The sequence below is a fragment of the Somniosus microcephalus genome, chromosome 3, assembly GCF_052327205.1.
Source record: "Somniosus microcephalus isolate GS21.2 chromosome 3, FLI_Smic_1.0, whole genome shotgun sequence".
In the NCBI taxonomy this organism is placed as follows: Eukaryota; Metazoa; Chordata; class Chondrichthyes; order Squaliformes; family Somniosidae; genus Somniosus; species Somniosus microcephalus.
Genome location: NC_140989.1, coordinates 283,460,588 through 283,479,436, shown reverse-complemented (window position 1 = coordinate 283,479,436; position 18,849 = coordinate 283,460,588). Strand labels below are relative to the sequence as shown.

Sequence of the window (18,849 nt, the reverse complement as noted above, 5' to 3'; positions counted from 1 at the left end):
GTCGACCCCTTATCTCAGGGGGTCCGCTTGAGAGGAGGGAAGACTTCTCTTTTACTCCAACAGTGCCATTCAGTGAAAGGACACAAGATCAATACCCTGCTCTACTAAATCTCCCATCTCTGCTGCATTGCTGTGGAAATGTAATAGGTAGAGGTTAGGTGCTACTCCTTAGAACAGGAGGATACATTGCAGGGAGAGTCATCCCAGGGACAAGCACCTGTACCACCCATTTGGCTGCTGAAGAGCAGCCCTGGCAGTGCTGTGGGAGCGCATGATGTATCCAGCCTCTGTAGCCATATGACACAGGTTTTCCTCTAACATCTTACTGTAGGTTAGTTTATAATCAAAATCACAACCAGTCAAACTAGAATATAAAGGGCTGGATTTTGTCAATGGGGAGCTTTTGGAGGCGGGACTCCCACTTGCTGGGTTTTAGTCCCGCCTCTATTGACTTGTGGCCAACCCACGCTATTTTCCCTTGATTGACCTTGTTAAGCCCGCCCAGCGGGCTTAGCAGGCCAATTAAGGGAAAGTCAGTTACAGGTGACGTCAGTGAGTGCCGTTTCATCTGTCAAGAGCTTGTGACAGATGAAATGTCATCGTTTGACAGCTCTGTGAAGCTGTCAAACACTGACAATCTGTCTTCTAAGTTGTGTCTTTACTCAAGAAAGCCTTCCTGACCAGAAAGCAGAAGGCTGCAGCTTTTGACAGTTCAGCGGCCATTCTGCTTTCTGTGCCGGTGAGCTGAGGGACTCCCGAGACCTGAAGGGAGGAAGCCTGCAGGAAGAAGTAAAGGTAAGTAAAACTTATTAAAACACTTTACATACACCTCACACACTTACCTCTGCACACATGCACCCATTACTCACCTGCACACCGGACATCTTGGCCCCTCCAACCCCCACAGACCGACGGCCCGCCTCGCTGACCCTGGCGGGGTTCGGAGCCGTCGGGAAGCCCACACTTCAGGGCTCAAAATAGGGATTAGCCAAAAATCTGCCTGTTACCTACCTGTTAACAGGCAGTTAATTGGCATTAATCCCCTTCCCGCCTCGGAGGCGGGACCCGGTGCGGGTCGGCTATCCGCCTCCTGGCAAGGTGGCATGGAGGCGGAATGGTGGCAGGTTGGGCACCCGCCCCCAAATTCTGCCATTTTCTCGGCAGTCCTGCCTCCAAACCCGCCTCCCCAGGTTTGGCAAAATTGAGCCCAAGTGTCTGAATTCTGAGAGTGTCTTACCATTTTCTTTGGCTGCAGCAGCCAGGCGCACTTCGAGCTGCTCCCTGAGTCGGTCATTGGTCTGGATGGATTCCTCTAGGCGCTGACGCATGGTGCGAATTTCCCGAAGATGTTCCTCCAGCAACTCTGCACCTATACACAAATGAGATAAAACAAACTTGTGTCTTAGCTACAGTTATAATAAAGGCACTTTGCACAATTCACTTGGTTTTATATATTAGCATAAGAAAGGTAGGGTCAAGTTTTTAATTTAAATTTTATTTTTGTTTTACATTTTTCTTTCTCTTTCCCCTCATCTCCTGAAGGCTCTGACGCATGCTGGGGAATGGCCGCCAGGTGCCTCCTGCTCAAGGGTCATTTTTCCATAGAGAGTGAGTGTGAGCAGTCTTTTCGAATGTAGGGTGCATCACAGCTCCCTAGCCTTAGCCCAGGGATAATTGAAGCATTACTACTGCTACCATGGTTGATTCAGCAGACCTGGGTGGGTGTGTGTGTGTGTGCGCCAGTGACACACTAGACAGTACATTTACTAACTATGTAGGGTAGGGCAGACTCTAAGGCCTAGAGATTTGATTATCACCTAAATGAGTCACCATCTGGTCTAAAGTGAGTCCAGGACCGAGTGGTGGCCAGCACCGGCCTGCAGTTTTAATATGGAGTCAGGAGGAGCACTTTGGCTCCAAATTAAAGCACGTTTTTAAAAATTATCTTTTTGGTGGCGGCCCCCAGCGGTCCTTTAAGGACCACTGATTAGGCTGCACGTGTGCAACAGAGTTCAATTTCACTCCCTAATATTTTTAAAGGTTACACTAATTTTAGTAATTTGGTAGCTATGGTTGGAATAATTACAACAACCACTTGCATTTAATAGTGTTTTTAATGTAGAAAAACATTCTAGGTTAACAACAGTGTAACGAAAACAGATGCTGTGTCACAGGAGGAGAGTTTTGGGAGGGGTGTTGAAAAGCTTGGTCGAAGAGGTAAGTTTTAAGGAGGGTCTTAGAGGAAGAGATGGAGGTGAAAAGGCAGGGTGGTTTAGGGAATTCTAGAGAGTAGGGCCTAAGGGGCTGACGGCACAGCTGTGAATGGTGGGGCAAAGGGAAGGAGGATGTACAGGACGCCAGAGTCAGGGGAATGTAGAATACAGGGAGGGTTGTAGGGCTGGAGGAGGTTACAGAGATAGGGAGGGGCGAGGCCATGAAGGGATTTAAACACCAGGATGAAAATATTTCCCCCTCTTTAATCTTAAGAAAAAGTTAGATATATGTAAACAGTTCGATATATGTAAACAGTGGTGCAATGTCAGTAGAAAGTGCTAATCAACTATTGTCCAATATTTTGTGCTCCTCAGAGGTCCTGTACAAAAATAAGTTCAGGAAAATTAGGAAAAAAGAATAGAATTTTTGTTTGTTTGTTGAAGGCCAATCAAAAGCAACTCATGCCAATTTATGCAGCCCATGGTGGAATAAAAGATAATTGAACAGTCAGTATTGAATTCCATGTCAAACCCAACGTTTATGAGATTAACTGATGGGAAGGTTTTGAAGCATCACTATAGATATTGGAAAGACAACGAAGGACCTTGCATTTATGTAGCACTTTTTAGAACCTTAGAATGTCTGAAAGCACTTCACAGCCAATTAGTATTTTTGAAGTGTAGTCATTCTTATAATGTTGAGAAACGCAGCAGCCAAAATATGCACCACAAGGTCCCACAAACAGCAGAGATAATGTTGAGATACCGCGGCAAACGTGGGAGTCGAGACAGAGCTATTGAAAACACAACTGCTTTATTCTGACCACATGGCAAACAGGAACTAGAAAAGCCCGCACATCCACTTAAATACTTCCCAGACAGGAAGTGCTCCCGGCAGCCTGTCCCTGCGGGAAACAAGTTGCTGGAGGAAAGGGCCCCCGGCTGGGGGCTTCTGCTTAGACTGTCTGTGCCGCCGTGAGCAGATTATGTCCAGTGGTGGCGTGTCGCCACAGAGCTCCCCCCAGAATCCGCTTAGGAGGAGTGGACGAGTCGTGACGGTGGTCTAATGGTTCTGCCGCAGCGGCTCTGAGTGGTCGCCGGTCTGGTTGGTTGGGTCGGGCGGTTCGCCGCCGGCTGTGCTGGCTTGCCGGGGGGACGGCCTCTGGCTGGAGGCTGGGCCACGGGGACCTGTTTCCCTGGTTCTGTGTGTGCTGGTTTGAGCCGGTCGATGGAGACTGTCTCGACCCTGTCGCCGAGTCGCAGCTTGAATACCTTGTCCCCGGTTTGTAGTACCTCGTACGGACCGTCGTACGGGGGTCGCAGGGGCCCGCGGTGCACGTCGTGTCGCACGAAGACGAAGCGCGCCTGCTGTAAATTTGGCGGGACGTGAGGTGCGAGTTCGCCGTGTCGGTTGACCGGAAGTGGGGCGAACTGCTGAGCGGAAGAGAAAGAGTCGAGCCGCTGCTGTTCGGCCGACCAAGACTTGGTAGGCTCCGGAAGGAATTCGCCTGGGACGCGCAGCGGTTGTCCGTAGACTAACTCCGCTGCCGAGGACTGGAGGTCTTCCTTGACCGCGGTGCGTAGGCCGAGTAGCACCCACGGTAGGCGGTCAGTCCAGGTACTCTCCTGCAGGCCGGCGCGGAGTGAGGCCTTGAGTGACCTGTGGAAGCGTTCACAAAGTCCGTTGGCCTGCGGGTGGTACGCCGTGGTGCGGTGGAGCGTCACCCCGAGGTTGCGTGCTGTGGCCGTCCAGAGTTCGGAGGTGAACTGGGCGCCTCTGTCGGAGGTTATGTCGGCCGGTACGCCGAACCTCGCAACCCAGGTGTTAACGAACGCCCTGGCGATGTCGGCTGTGGTGGTGGAGGTCAGCGGCACTGCCTCAGGCCAGCGTGTGTAGCGGTCGACCATCGTGAGGAGATAAGTTTGGCCTTGCGATGGCGGCAGGGGACCGACGATGTCGACGTGTACGTGGTCGAAGCGTACGTGGTCGAAGCGGCGGCTGGGTACCTCGAAGTCTCCCAGGGGTGCTTTGGTGTGCAGCTGTACCTTAGCCCGTTGGCAGGCGAGGCAGGAGGTGGCCCAAGTCCGAACATCTCTGCTAAGGCCGCGCCAGACGAAGCGCTTGGAGAGGAGTTTGACAGATGCGCGGGAACCCGGGTGAGAGAGCCCGTGGAGCGCGTCGAAGACGCGGCGGCGCCAGGTCTCAGGGACGACCGGCCTGGGTTGGCCGAGTGAGACGTCGCACGTGACTGCCGTGGCTTCGGGCCCGTGCGCGACCTTGGCTAGGCGTAGCCCTGGCAGGCTGGTAGCCGCCGAGAGGAGGTCTGGGTCCGTGAGCTGAGCCGCTGCTAGTTGTGCGTAGTCGACCGCGAGGTGATTCGCACAGACGGCGGGACGGGAAAGGCAGTCGGCGACCACTTTGTCTCTACCGGAGACGTGCTGAATGTCCGTAGTAAACTCGGAGACGGCTGCGAGCTGGCATTGCTGCCTAGCGGACCAGGGTTCGGTGTGCTTGGCCATCGCGTATGTGAGTGGCTTGTGGTCCACATACGCGGTGAAGGGGCGGCCTTCCAGGAGGAACCTGAAATGGCGGACCGACAGGTGGAGTGCGAGAAGCTCGCGGTCGAAAGTGGAGTATTTGACCTCCGGGGGACGCAGTTGGCGGCTGTAGAAGGCAAGTGGCTGCCACGCGCCATTGACCCACTGCTCGAACACGGCCCCGACCGCGTGGTCGGAGGCGTCGGTGGTGAGCGCGACCCGGGCATCGGCCCTCGGGTGCGCGAGCAGAGTGGCGTCGGCGAGCGCGTTTTTGGTGGCGTCGAAGGCGGCTGCCGTGTCAGTGGTCCAGGCTACGTCCATCTTGCCGGATTTTCCTCGGAGGGAGTCGTATAGGGGCTTCATAAGGGCTGCGGCTCTGGGGATGAACCTGTTGTAGAAGTTCATCATCCCGAGGAACTCCTGGAGGCCCTTGATGGTTGTGGGGCGGGGGAATTGCTGGACGGCCTGCACCTTGTTGGGCAGGGGGACGGCCCCAGCAGGGGTGATGTGGTGACCGAGAAAATCGATCTTGGTTAGGCCGAATTGGCACTTCGCCGGGCTGAGGATGAGCCCGTGTTGGGCTAGGCGCCCGAACAGGATGCGAAGGTGTTCGAGGTGTTCCTGTTTGGAGGAGCTGGCCACGAGAATGTCGTCTAGATAGACGAATAGGAAGTTCAGGTCCCGGAGGACTGAGTCCATAAGGCGCTGGAAAGCCTGTGCTGCATTCTTGAGGCCGAAGGGCATCCTCAGGAACTCGAACAGGCCGAATGGGGTGATGACGGCCGTTTTGGGGATGTCCGCGGGGTGTACGGGGACTTGGTGGTAACCGCGCACCAGGTCGACTTTGGAAAAGACGGTTCGTCCGGCCAGTTGGGCCGAGAAGTCCTGGATGTGTGGCACCGGGTACCGATCGGGGGTGGTGGCGTCGTTGAGGCGGCGGTAGTCCCCGCAAGGGCGCCAGCCTCCGCCGGGCTTGGGGGCGATGTGGAGGGGCGAGGCCCAAGGGCTGCTGGAGCGGCGGATGATGCCGAGTTGTTCCATGTTGGTAAACTCGGCCCGCGCGATTTCCAGCTTGGCCGAATTGAGTCTGCGGGCGTGGGCAGAAACTGGGGGGCCGGTGGTGGGGATATAGTGTTCCACACCATGCTTGGCGGCTTTGGCCGAAAAGGTCGGGTTAGTGAGGGCGGGAAACTCAGCTAGGAGTGCCGAGTAGTCGTCCGTGGCTCTGGCGAGGCAGTAGGTCGTCGGGCCGGCCGAACGGGCCGGGGTAAAGGCGCCGGGGATGGGGGCCATAGTGTTGATGTCGACGAGGCGGTGCCTCGGAATGTCGACAAGGAGGCCGTGGGCGCGTAGGAAGTCGGCGCCAATGAGTGGGCAGAGGACCTTGGCTGTCAGGAACTCCCAGCGGTAGCGGCGGCCCGCGAGGTCGAGCGTGACCATGCGGGTGCCATATGTGCGGATTTCAGAGCCGTTGGCTGCAGCCAGTGTGATACCCCGTGTGCCGCGTTGGATCTCGAGGGCGGAGGCGGGGGTGATGCTGTGCTGGGCCCCTGTGTCGCACAGAAATCGGCGGTTGGTTCTGTCGTCAGTGACGTACAGTAGGGGCTCCTTCTGCCCCGCGGCCATCGCGAGGGTCGATGCGGGGGGGGGGGGGTTTGAAGGAACACGGTGGCGTGCAGCGTTGAGCCCTAGCGCCAAAACGGGTGTGGTAGTAGCAGTGACCCGGAGTGGTAGGGCGGTCGGGCCTAGCGGCCCGGGAAGACCGCGTGGTCGTTGCCGTGAGGTCGGGCGCAACGTCGCGAGCGGCCTGTGCAGAGAGCAGCCGGTCGGCCTTTTCGGCTATCTCATTCAGGTCCGTGGAGTCAGACTCCACAAGGAGCGGGCGGATGCTGGCGGGGAGCTGCCGAATGAAAAGCGTGCGAAAAAGGGCGCCGGGATTTTTGTCGTCGGAGAGGGACAGCATGTGGGAAAGCAGGTCTGATGGTGAAGCATCACCAAGGCCGGGGAGGTCCAGGAGTTGGCAGTGGCGCTGGTAAGAGGACGTTTGAAATTTTTTAAGTAGTGCAGCCTTCAGATGCTCGTACTTGCCCTCCGTTGGTGGATTCTGCAGCGCTGCCCAAACCTTGGGGACTGTAGCGTAGGTGAGCGAGGCGACGAGGTAGTCGTACTTCGTGGCGTCGACTGTAATGCCTTTCAGCCGGAATCTGGACTCAGCTTGAACGAACCAGGCTTCGGCGAGGTTCTCCCAAAAGTCAGGTAATTTAACCGTGACTACGTTTGTATCCGCCATGCTAGCTTAGGATTCGTCCTGAGCGTCGGGGTCACCAGTGTTGAGATACCGCGGCAAACGTGGGAGTCGAGACAGAGCTATTGAAAACACAACTGCTTTATTCTGACCACATGGCAAACAGGAACTAGAAAAACCCGCACATCCACTTAAATACTTCCCAGACAGGAAGTGCTCCCGGCAGCCTGTCCCTGCGGGAAACAAGTTGCTGGAGGAAAGGGCCCCCGGCTGGGGGCTTCTGCTTAGACTGTCTGTGCAGCCGTGACCGGATTATGTCCAGTGGTGGCGTGTCGCCACAATAAATGATTTTTTTAGTGATGTTGGTTGAGGGATAAGTGTTGACCAGGACACTGTGAAAACTCCCCTACTCATCTTCGAATAGTTCACATTCACCCGAGAGGATAGACGGGGCCTCATCCGAAATATAAGAAAATAAAATGTTACCTTTACTTCAATTGCAGTGTGCTGTTTGTAGGTGGGTGGGTGGGAGGGAGGGTGAAATAAATGAAAAGCAGAGGGAGCTATCCTGCACATGGCTCCATCCAGTCTCTCTGACTGAGTGCAGTCTGTCTCTCAACTTTCACACCATATGCAGTCTGACCTCACCGTGTCCTGTATTTTACGATATGCTGCCTCTCATCACCATTTCTTATTTTTTTTTTAATGTAATCTTTTTATGACATGGGCTTATTATTAGGCTTGGCAGTGCCAGAATCTGCCAGTAAGTGAGAGACTGAAAGCTTTTTGTCATTGTGAGTGTGGTTTAGGTGTATTCTATCGAACCTCAGGAACCACAAATAACTAATGTTCCCATTAATTTGCAAATATCTCATGTTGGGGATGATAACAAAACTTGGTGCTCAGATTCGGATTTGTACACCAATAAGTATTTTTTAAAAATCGCCTTTTCAAAATTCCAGGTCAAAAGATTCAAACAGGACAGACCAGCAAGTGAGAACTAAAATCATAAATAGAACCAGGTTGCCTGGGCTTCTTCAACCCGACTGCTGGGGCTCAGGGCTCGTGGCACATGGGTTGTAATTTGGAAACCCCTGTGCTAAAAGTGAGAGACAAAGGACAACAAATCTTTTTCTTATTACTGGTGACTTAATAAAAACAAGATTTACAAATGGAAAAACAAACATTTTATCTAAATAAGAGGTTCATGATATATTTTCTACAGAGTTTTATTTCTGATAATCTTTCAATTATTATTATATATATTGTGCCTGCTTGTCACACCCACCCTCACAACTCGAGTTAAAACCAAAAGCAATTCTACTCAGATAAGTACGAATGCAGACAAACTGTGGCTGAATTTCCTCAGCCGTTCTGCTGGACTCCCAACCATAACTCTGGCAGGAGTTCAGCAGAACAGCTCAGAAAAAGGCAGGGACCTAGATACGCAGGGTCCCAACCTCGGTTGGGATTTGCCGCTTGGCCTTGTAAAGAGCAGAACCTCCATCCACACCTTACAAGTCCACCCATGTTAGCAGGGATGGGACCGGAGACTGCCTACAATGGGACCCCACATGAGATGCTGTGTTTAACTGAAGTCAGATGAGATCTACCAGCATCCAGTGAGGCACTGGCAGGCCCCACAGTGGTGGAAAGCATTGGGAACCAGAGGTCCAAAATCACCTGTTCCTCCCAAGCATTCTATACTTATGTGTCATGTCACAAAATATTATTTTCTGAACAGAATCTATCTAATTTGCATTTGAATGAATCAACACTATAGATGCTTGCTTACCTGTATTCTTCCGCACTTCAATCAGTCTCATTTTGTTATGCTCCGGCTCTTCCTTGTCCATTTATTTTCCTTCCTTACCCCTCCCATATAGCTGGCAGGGGCACAAGCTGCCAGTTTGAGCACAATTAAACAGAGAAACTACCTCAATATAAAGACATCAGTGAACTCAACTTTGATGCCTAGTGCGAGTCTCCCGCTGATAATTCTCAACCTGGGCAACTCTGTGCTAATGACCTTAATAAGACACAAAACCCAAACAAAGAGAGATATGCTCAGTTACCAGAACACAAATATTTCTTTACCTGTCATGTTAGTCCCCGACTGGTACCCCGACGATCCAGAGGACACATCACCAAGCGTATTGATTCTCACTGGTCGGTGAGTTGTCTCCCAGAGTGCAGTGCTGCCCACATAACTATTGGCGGTTCGCAAGATCTCCTGCAGGTTGTTGGTGCTACTCAGCTGCTGGTGAAGTGCATTCTGGGACTGTGAGGCACAGCCAGCCCGTTCTAAGTGTGAAGACATGCCAGTGCTTGTTTCAGAAAAGGTCATGCCTGCAGGAGTGGTTTTCAGTGGAGGTTCAGAAAATTGAGAGAGAAAAAACCCCAGAATCATCAAATATTCAGCTTACAGACATTCAAAGGAGACACGGGGTCCACTCAAAGGCAAAAACAGAGTCAGAAACCATTGTGTCATGTCTGGCCAATCACAAACATCCATTTGCGGCATACGCAGTTTTCCAATACTGCATTTATCCAAAGGTGCAACTATTCCTGGACCTGATTTAACCCCTCGCCATCAGTGCTAAAAGGGTTAAACAATATGATAGTCACACGGAAGGTTCTCCATGAAGAATGAATTCCTTCACCTCTTCAGGAAATGTTGGATCTGGCAGCAGCTTATTTCATTCCCACTGTTACCATAACCACCCTCTGCCTGCTCCTCACCCAACTTCATGGGCAGCAACGATGACCTTTTAACAAAATACATTCTACCAAATCATGCAATATGTTGTCATCTGGTATTTTACCCACCTTACTGTTACTGATTTATGCAGAATTGCAGCATATTATTGGAACACCATTCTCATTAGTGTTAGTTTGTTAAGTTGTCCCAAAAATAAGAAAGCACATTGGTTGTGCAAGCAAGCATTGTTGGTTCGCCACTCTCGTGTTAATAGCATTAGATGTAAATCATGCTGAGCAGTGAAAAGGCTTTTGGAGCCAAACGGGGTATTTAAAGCCTGCAGTGAAGAATTAGAGGGGGTGTTCTGTGTCTCTGCCACTAAAATACTCTGCATGTTGATCAGAGGCATATCACTGTAGATGGTAGAATGTCCTTCTGTGCATCTACTCAATTATTTAATTTTTTGTTGCAACTTATTATTAGCACCACAAAGTTAAATTGATAAGTTACAGCTCCTCCTTTCACACTGCCAATTTTGGATGTCTTAGTCCCCTTTCATTAAGATGCCAATTCTTGAATTTCTCAGGAAATCTCAACACACTTTAATGTCCGTTGCAAGCCTCGAGATGTAAAGGTTCAATGCCCTCAGTGCTGAGCCATGCTCGAAGTGAATGCAGATCAGAGAATCGGGTATTGTAGTCTCATCCCCAACCCGCTCTTCCTTTGTCTGTGGCTCCCTGCTGAGTGCATGGGATCGTTGAATTTACCCTTTTTTGCCAATTTTCTCCTTTCCTCTATTGAAAGTTGTGGGTATGGTCCCATGGTGTTGAAAGTTGTGGGTATGGTCCCGTGGTGTTGAAAGTTGTGGGTATGGTCTTGTGGTGCTGAAAGTTGTGGGTATGGTCCTGTGGTGTTGAAAGTTGTGGGTATGGTCTCGTGGTGTTGAAAGTTGTGGGTATGGTCTTGTGGTGCTGAAAGTTGTGGGTATGGTCCTGTGGTGTTGAAAGTTGTGGGTATGGTCCCATGGTGCTGAAAGTTGTGGGTATGGTCTCATGGTGCTGAAAGTTGTGGGTATGGTCCTGTGGTGTTGAAAGTTGTGGGTATGGTCCCATGGTGTTGAAAGTTGTGGGTATGGTCTCATGGTGCTGAAAGTTGTGGGTATGGTCTTGTGGTGTTGAAAGTTGTGGGTATGGTCTCATGGTGCTGAAAGTTGTGGGTATGGTCTCATGGTGTTGAAAGTTGTGGGTATGGTCTTGTGGTGCTGAAAGTTGTGGGTATGGTCTTGTGGTGCTGAAAGTTGTGGGTATGGTCTCATGGTGCTGAAAGTTGTGGGTATGGTCTCATGGTGTTGAAAGTTGTGGGTATGGTCTTGTGGTGCTGAAAGTTGTGGGTATGGTCTCATGGTGTTGAAAGTTGTGGGTATGGTCTTGTGGTGTTGAAAGTTGTGGGTATGGTCTTGTGGTGCTGAAAGTTGTGGGTATGGTCTTGTGGTGCTGCAAGTTGTGGGTATGGTCTTGTGGTGCTGAAAGTTGTGGGTATGGTCCTGTGGTGCTGAAAGTTGTGGGTATGGTCTCATGGTGTTGAAAGTTGTGGGTATGGTCTCGTGGTGTTGAAAGTTGTGGGTATGGTCCCGTGGTGTTGAAAGTTGTGGGTATGGTCTCATGGTGCTGAAAGTTGTGGGTATGGTCTCATGGTGTTGAAAGTTGTGGGTATGGCCTCGTGGTGTTGAAAGTTGTGGGTATGGTCTCGTGGTGTTGAAAGTTGTGGGTATGGTCTCGTGGTGTTGAAAGTTGTGGGTATGGTCTCGTGGTGCTGAAAGTTGTGGGTATGGTCCTGTGGTGCTGAAAGTTGTGGGTATGGTCTCATGGTGTTGAAAGTTGTGGGTATGGTCTCATGGTGTTGAAAGTTGTGGGTATGGTCTCGTGGTGTTGAAAGTTTTGGGTATGGTCTCGTGGTGTTGAAAGTTGTGGGTATGGTCTCATGGTGCTGGCTGCTCCATGTCACCCAAGTAGCTCAATTGTCAGTGTAGGCAGATTTTTCAACAATCGAGGGCATCACAGTTAAGTCTAATCTTGCCCTCACCTGACATTCACAAACATTTCCAGCAGGAGTCACTGGTCAGTCATCAGGACCGCGAACCCTACCTGATATTTCCTCCAGTGGTATTGACACAGTTTTAGTGTCACTACAACCACTTCAGCTGTGATAAGCTAACTTAGCACAGACTGATGATTGAACCTCTGAGTTGAAATATTATTTAGAATAGAAATGTAATAGATGTCCACAAGTAAAGAATACAACAATTTGATTGGACAATTAAAACACAAATTTTTTAGTGCCCCAATTAAACCTCCACTCCACATCATGCTGTTTTGCACATGCTCAGTTATATAGGTGGTATCCAAGCAGAATATCAGGTAAAATTCTCACTTTCTCCCAGCTGTCTTTGCAACATGTGAAGTTCCTGCTGGACCTCGGCCAGGGAAAATGTTGATGCTGTGGGGTAAGCTGGGCCAAAGGGCAAGCTTCTGAACTGACAAGGGAAGTCAGCACAATATGAAGCCTGAGTGGCATTAGGGCTTGGTGGCACACTGCTGGAATAGAGGCCTAAAGATGGACAGGAGAATTGAAAATAGAAAGAAGATGAAAAATTGTATAAAAAATAAACACTGAAATTGAACATAAAACACAGTAAATGTGGAGACATTTTACGAACCTGTTCCCTATTATGTATAACCCTGGCTAGATTAGGAATTGCTAATTTGTGGTTTAAGGCTTTCTGCCTTCCAAGCCCCACTCATCAGCTTACTTTACAGTGGCAGGTGACAATCTAAGCTAAATGGTCTGATAGCTCAGGTCTCTGAAATGGTGAGGATGAGAAGATTGGAAGCCGATTGTTGTACAAGGAAACACCCCTTCCTCGCCCCCAAATTTCTCCCCATCTCTCCCACAGGCTCAGACTGTTGCTTGGGTATACTCTAGAGGCACCACTTGCCCTCTGGCACCTCACCCAAGTGGCCATTCTTCATGTGTGAGCCCAGACTGTGAGTGTCAGCAAGTTATTTCATCATCAGGGACATTACAGCTGAGCTCAATCCTGCCCTCATCCAACCTCCACACACAAACCCTTTCCAACAGGAGTTACTGGATAGTGATCAGGACTGGGAATCCAGACTGCTTTTCTCTTCCCTAGCCCAGGGACAATGATGCGGAATTGTAACAAACCTACCACCATCCTAGCTGGCTCAGTACAGAGCAGGAACCAAACCTTTATTTTCCTGATCTGTATCGCTCGGTTCACATAGGACAGGCTTACTGTACAAACTAGCTATGTAATTATCAGAGTAATTCAGGATGGAGAGAGACATCCATTCTTGGATCCCTGTGGCCCTGTGTGTTGTCCATGGCAGCTAATGTGCATTCACCTCTCTGCCAATCTGTTCTTGAGCAAGTATTTGTTCTTGGGATTTGGGAAACCCCGTAATGTTGCATTTATTGTCCCTTTTTAGTTGCCCTGAGATGCTAGTGATGGGCCCTCTGTAGTGACTATTTTTACAATTAGGTGGTTTGCCAGGCCATTTCATAGAGAATGACTGGAGTCACATGTAGTCCAAACTGGGTAACAGGTGGCAGGTTTGCCTCCCTGAAGGGCATTAATGAAAACAATGGGTTTCTATGACAATCATGGCCATTTTTACCTGCTCACAGATTTACTGAATTTTATTTCACGTCTTGCTGAGTTGGACTTTGAATTCACAATCTCGGAGTTGCTAATACAGTGCTATCACCACTGCACTACCATACCCTTGTGCAGCTGCTAGAGCATGCATAATGACAACCTGCAGAGCTGGTCTGCTAATTTTCTCTGTGTGGGAAAACACTTATGCCATCAATTTCCATGGGCGTTCTCCCGATTGTTCACCAGAACTTCAGCCAGTTTACGCCATTTCTCTCGGGTTTCCACGGATCTTTCGCCAGGTGGACAATTGGGCAAACTCCTGCAGAAATTCTACTCCTTAGACTTCATTTGCTGTTGACCAGACAGTGTGACTGAGATTGAAACTCACTGTGTGGAACACAACTCCTAACCCACCATTTCACATTGTCCTCTTCATCCTCTTGCAGTACCTAAATCTTACCAATAGATGTCCCTAGCAAACAAGTGGCACCAAGTGGGGGCAGTGCAACACTGGGGCAACCCAGCATTAAACAACATTGTACATAATATTCAGAAACCTGGGAAACGTCATCATGGCAGCGCCCAGATCACTGCATGCACATAGGAGAGGAAAAACTGGACCTCTCTCCCACTTTATTTATTTAAGCCACTACATTCAATTTAGTGCCCCAATTAAAGCTCCATCCATTGACCAGTCTCTGACCGTACCTTTCTGTGACTTAACGGTGTCCATGCAGGGTTGCTGTAAAGGTGAGATGCTGGCATTGCCTTTTGGCTGATTTTCACATGATGAAGCAGATGCGAGAGATGAATGTTGGGATGGATTTTCACAATGACTTTCATTATCTGAGAAGAGTAAATGTTAATGTAGTGAGATGTCCCAAATGCGCCACGCACGCACGCACACACACACACACACACACACACACACACACACGTAATTTTCTGCCATGAAACTTTTGGTGTTCATTTTAAGCAGTTTTTTTGTTTGCACCAAATTTGCCACTTAGATAAAGGGAATGTAGTAGTACATATACATTTTCAGAGGGTGTTTGATAAGCTGATTCAAAGAGGTTTGTTAGAAAAATTCAGGAGCATGATAGAAGAGAAAATGTGGCAGTATGGATAGAAAGTTGGATGACAGGAAAGAGAGTGAGGTTAAACTGGTGTTGCTGGGTCTTCTGTTCTTGGTGTATATGTAGATGAATTAAACTTGGGTATAGTGAACAGAATATCAAAATTTGCTGTTGACACAAAAGGAGGAGGTTTGGCAAACAGTGAGAAAAAAATGTAAAAGACTTCAGGAAGACACAGAAAGGTTAGCAGAATGTGCAGCTGGTTTCGACTTAATGTGGATCAGCATGAGGTAATACATTTTGGAACAAAAAAGAGGAATGGGAGTATATATACATTTAATGGAAAGACACTTAACATTGTTAATGAACAGAGAGGCCTAGGGGTTCAAATACGTAATTCCCTGAATGTGCGAGTGTAGGTAGATAATAAAGCCATAAAAACAGGCCAACAGAATCTGGGTTTTATAAAGAGGAGCATAGAGTACAAGGGTAAAGAAGTAGTGATTAATTTGTAGATAACATTTGTTAGGCTACATTTAAAAGTACAGTCTGCAGTTTTGGGCACCCCATTAAAGAAAGGACATTAAAGCCATAGAGTGTACAGTGTAGATTCACTAGGATAATGCTAGGATTGCGAAACTGAGGAGACACTTGAGAGACTGAACTATTTCCACTGATGCAGAGAAGGCTGATGAGATTTAATAGAGTATTTTAAAATTATAAGGGGTTTTGATAGAACGAATAGGGAAGTATTATTTCCTCTGGTTGAGGAGCCAATGATCAGGGGCCATCAATTTTAAATTATCATGGGTGAGGGGAGTGGTTAGGGGAAATTTATTTACACAGAGGGTTGTTGGAGCATGGACTGCTTTGTCATAGGGAGTGGTTGAGGCAAAGACCATTGCTTCTTTTAAGGGAAAGTTAGATAAATATTTGATGCAGAGGAAAATAACAAGGCTCCGGGGAGAGAGTGGGGCAGCAAGATTCGTTTTGGATTGCTCCAGCAAAAAGCCAGCATAGCCGTGATGGCCTAAGAAGGATGGGGGGGAGGGGCGGTGGAGGGAGAGGGTCTGGTGCAATTGAGGGGTGCAGGAGAATGGAGAGCAGCTTCCACTCCATCCCATAGCAGAAGCACTGAGTTGGGAACCATCTGTTAGTTGTTTAAATTGCTTAATGTGTGCATACTGCACTTCCAAACAAAAACACAAGAAGTTCTCCCTGTCTTTATATATTCATCTAGGATGGAGATATCATCTGTGTATTTTTTTTAGGGGAGGAGGGCAATGACTTTTGGTGATTTGCTCTGCATAAGCTCTATTCTCAGTCAGTGGTGGCATTGTCTTCTGTTGATGCTCATTGTCTGCCTCCATTTGGTGGCTATGTATTGGATTCTGGGAATTGTTTTCAGATGGACTCAGAATTTATTTGCCTCTAATCTTGTGCTAAATTATTATTTTCAATAATTCCTATTGTTAGTGCCATGAGGACTCATTGCATACCTCCATCAATACGGCGTCTTAGTCTATGCTGAAACCTTTTTATAATTTCTCTTCCCCCCGCCCCTCCCGCAAGTGTCTAGCTCAATAAAACCTTTGATATTTGGCGAGATGTTTGAGTTGTATTCATTGGTAATTTTTTTTTTAAACTTGCCACGGTAGTGCTTGGTAGGCAGCATTCTGACTGGGGTTCCTGCAGTCGTGTTGCATATAGATTGATTGAAGAAGTAGTAGTCAGTGCATTAGTACGTTGCAGAATTGTGCCTTGTGTAGGCGATCAAATTATAATCACATGACCATATAAGAAAGTGGGAAAAATTTGCCGGTTCAATTGTACTCAAATGGGCTAGAAGAAATGAACTGTGAAATAATAAAGTTACGTTTAAGATGAATGAAGTGGTGATGAGCTCACTCTCTGATGTCAGGAGACCACTATAATGCCATGAAGTAACTCTGTGATGTCACAAGGCCACTCTGTGATGATGAGAGGTCAGAATGAGCAATACGCACGGGATACATTATAGCTAGCAGCAATATCGTGATAACTGTGAATAAGATTGACAGGATAACGTGAGTGATGAAGGATCTAGATTTCTTAGTCAGCTTACTAGTAGGTAGAAACTGCTCATTACAGCCAGCCATGTGACAGAATAACTATTTCCATAACTGAGGCTAACTCACAATTGGCAAAAGCCATGAATAAATAATAGTGTCCTATCATGGTGAAACACCTCAAAGCACTTCACACAATACATTACTTTGTGGAGCGCAGTGTATCTTGCTATGTAGGCAATATGGCAGCCATTCTGCATCAAAGGCATCCCACAAACACCAATAGTGGTACTGGTTAAAGGACGAATGTTGTCCAGGACATTGGGGAAAAACTTCCTGCTCTTCTTCAATAGTGCCATGGAATCTTTAACATCTGCCTGAAACAACTGAACAGGCAGATTGGGCCCTGGTTTAATGTCTCTTCTCAAAGACATGACATCAGAAAATGCAATGTGTTCTCAGAACTGCACTGGAGAGCCAGCTTAGCTCAAGTCTAACCACACCTTATGACTTAGAGGTGAGAGAACTACCAGCTGAACCTAGCTGGCATAGTGGCTTATGTTTTGCCGTACAAGTGGAGATATCTACATACAAGCAATTGCAATCTATTTATGATATTGTACTAATATTTGTATTTTGGTGGCTTTTGTGTGTACATTATGGTATGAAATGTCGGCACTGATATTAGATAAACATTTTCTCAATTTAGATGCCCAGCATCCATATCAAGCATTCCTAGGCCAGGGTACCCTATAGACTAGATGCAATATGTGTATACATTGTGTCAGAATCTGCGGTCTCTACTGTCCTGGTGTGACCTATCCCATTTCTCACGCTAGCCGTCGTTTGTCTTTCTAAGGGATTACCCACATTATGGGCAGTTTTGTGTTGTGGACCCGCAACCAATGGGAATTGCTTCAAATAAAATTCACATTGGGCCCTTAGAGGCCAGCTTCATCCCATTAATCTCGGCTAGATTTTAATGCAGCTCACAGACATGAAAGGGGTGTGCTAACCATCTGTACCACCTCACACTATCATTGCAATGTCATAGAAATATTTTAAGTTAATATTGGTATTTCTGCACACAAATGTTGAAGAAACAACTTAGGAGTTAAGACACTGATTTCACCTCAACACACATCAAACAAGCTGAACAAATTGTTTTGTTTCTTTGCTCTTCCTGTGTTTAAAAGCTTGAATAGTTTTAATATTAAACCTACCTGCTGTGGCTTGTACTTCGTGCTCTGCACTCTGCTGATCATCGTGCGAGTACTCACTGCTCGAGTCGACTTCGTAACGATAAACATCCAGGTCGTCATTGGTTGACTCCTGCTCCTCCGACACAAATGATGCCCTGTCAGACTGCTCCGAATCTGAGAGAACGTGGCTGCTGGAGGGAGTGTCTGCCTGGCTCTGCAGTTTGCAGCTGAGGGATTCAATGAGCTTGTTTTTCTGTTGAAGTTCTTTGCTCAGTCTGCGAATAAGTTAATGATTCAATTAAAGGGGAATCACCATCCTTTCAGAGAGTTTGTAGCCAATCTCCTTCAAACACACTACGTACATTAGTTGCTGGGAAATTTTGCACATCATGAGGGAAGATTTACTCTTTCCACTAAGTGTATTGAAATCATTAACCTATTTATAAAGAATGGATTTATGATTTTTTTTTTTTTACACAGAATTTTACAGCACAGAAGGAGGTCATTTGGCCCATCATGCCTGTGCTGGCTTTCTGTCATAGCTAGTCATTACTTCTCATTCCCCTGCCCTTTTCCCTGCATCATTTTAATTTTTTTCTTTTTCAAATATTTATCCAGTTCCCTCTTAAAAGCTATTTTGGATTCTGTTTCCACCACCGTTTGTGGTAGCGCACCCCATGTCCCAACAACCTCTCCATAAGAAATATTCTTTTAACCTCTCCATTCATTCCTTTGGTGATGATCTAACTTTTTAGCCTTCTAGTTACCAACTCACTACCAGCAGAAATAGGTTTTCCCTATGTACCTTATGAAGACTCTTCATAATTTTGAACATCTTTATCACATTCCTTCTTAACCTTTTCTGTTCCAATGAAAAGAACTCCAGGGCGAATTTTACCTTGCAGGTGGTCAGCAGGCTGAATGCACGGACCTGCCGCATGGGAAGTGCCGCAGCCAATTTAACGGCCGGGCCTCATTAACATTGATCTGCTGGAAATGGGAGTAAAAAGGCAGCTCACTGGTTCAGGCCAGCGAATATTGGGTGGCCCAGAGGCCGCCTGGCCAGCACTCCGGTTAAGTCATCAGGGGTGGGTGGGTTCGGGACGGTTTTGTGAACACGGAAAGGGAGGAGCCCATGGCATCGGCA

The 18,849-nt window shown here is 48.0% G+C and overlaps 1 protein-coding gene across 12 annotated transcripts in view; it reads right to left on the bottom strand.

Moving 5' to 3' along the window:
- The window catches only part of pde4dip (phosphodiesterase 4D interacting protein), a 330,703-nt gene that overhangs the window by 52,136 nt on the left and 259,718 nt on the right, over positions 1 to 18,849 (bottom strand). For 10 of the 12 annotated variants that reach the window (XM_085982652.1, XM_085982655.1, XM_085982653.1 and 7 more), the window contains 5 exons: positions 17,724 to 17,977; positions 14,085 to 14,222; positions 12,128 to 12,304; positions 9,094 to 9,345; positions 1,238 to 1,369 (listed from right to left, as the gene is read on the bottom strand). In XM_085982652.1, coding sequence (XP_085838778.1) covers positions 1,238 to 1,369; positions 9,094 to 9,345; positions 12,128 to 12,304; positions 14,085 to 14,222; positions 17,724 to 17,977 — 953 coding nt within the window. The remainder of the gene's footprint in view (positions 1 to 1,237; positions 1,370 to 9,093; positions 9,346 to 12,127; positions 12,305 to 14,084; positions 14,223 to 17,723; positions 17,978 to 18,849) is intronic. The other 2 variants (XM_085982648.1, XM_085982651.1) reach the window with 2 other exon arrangements.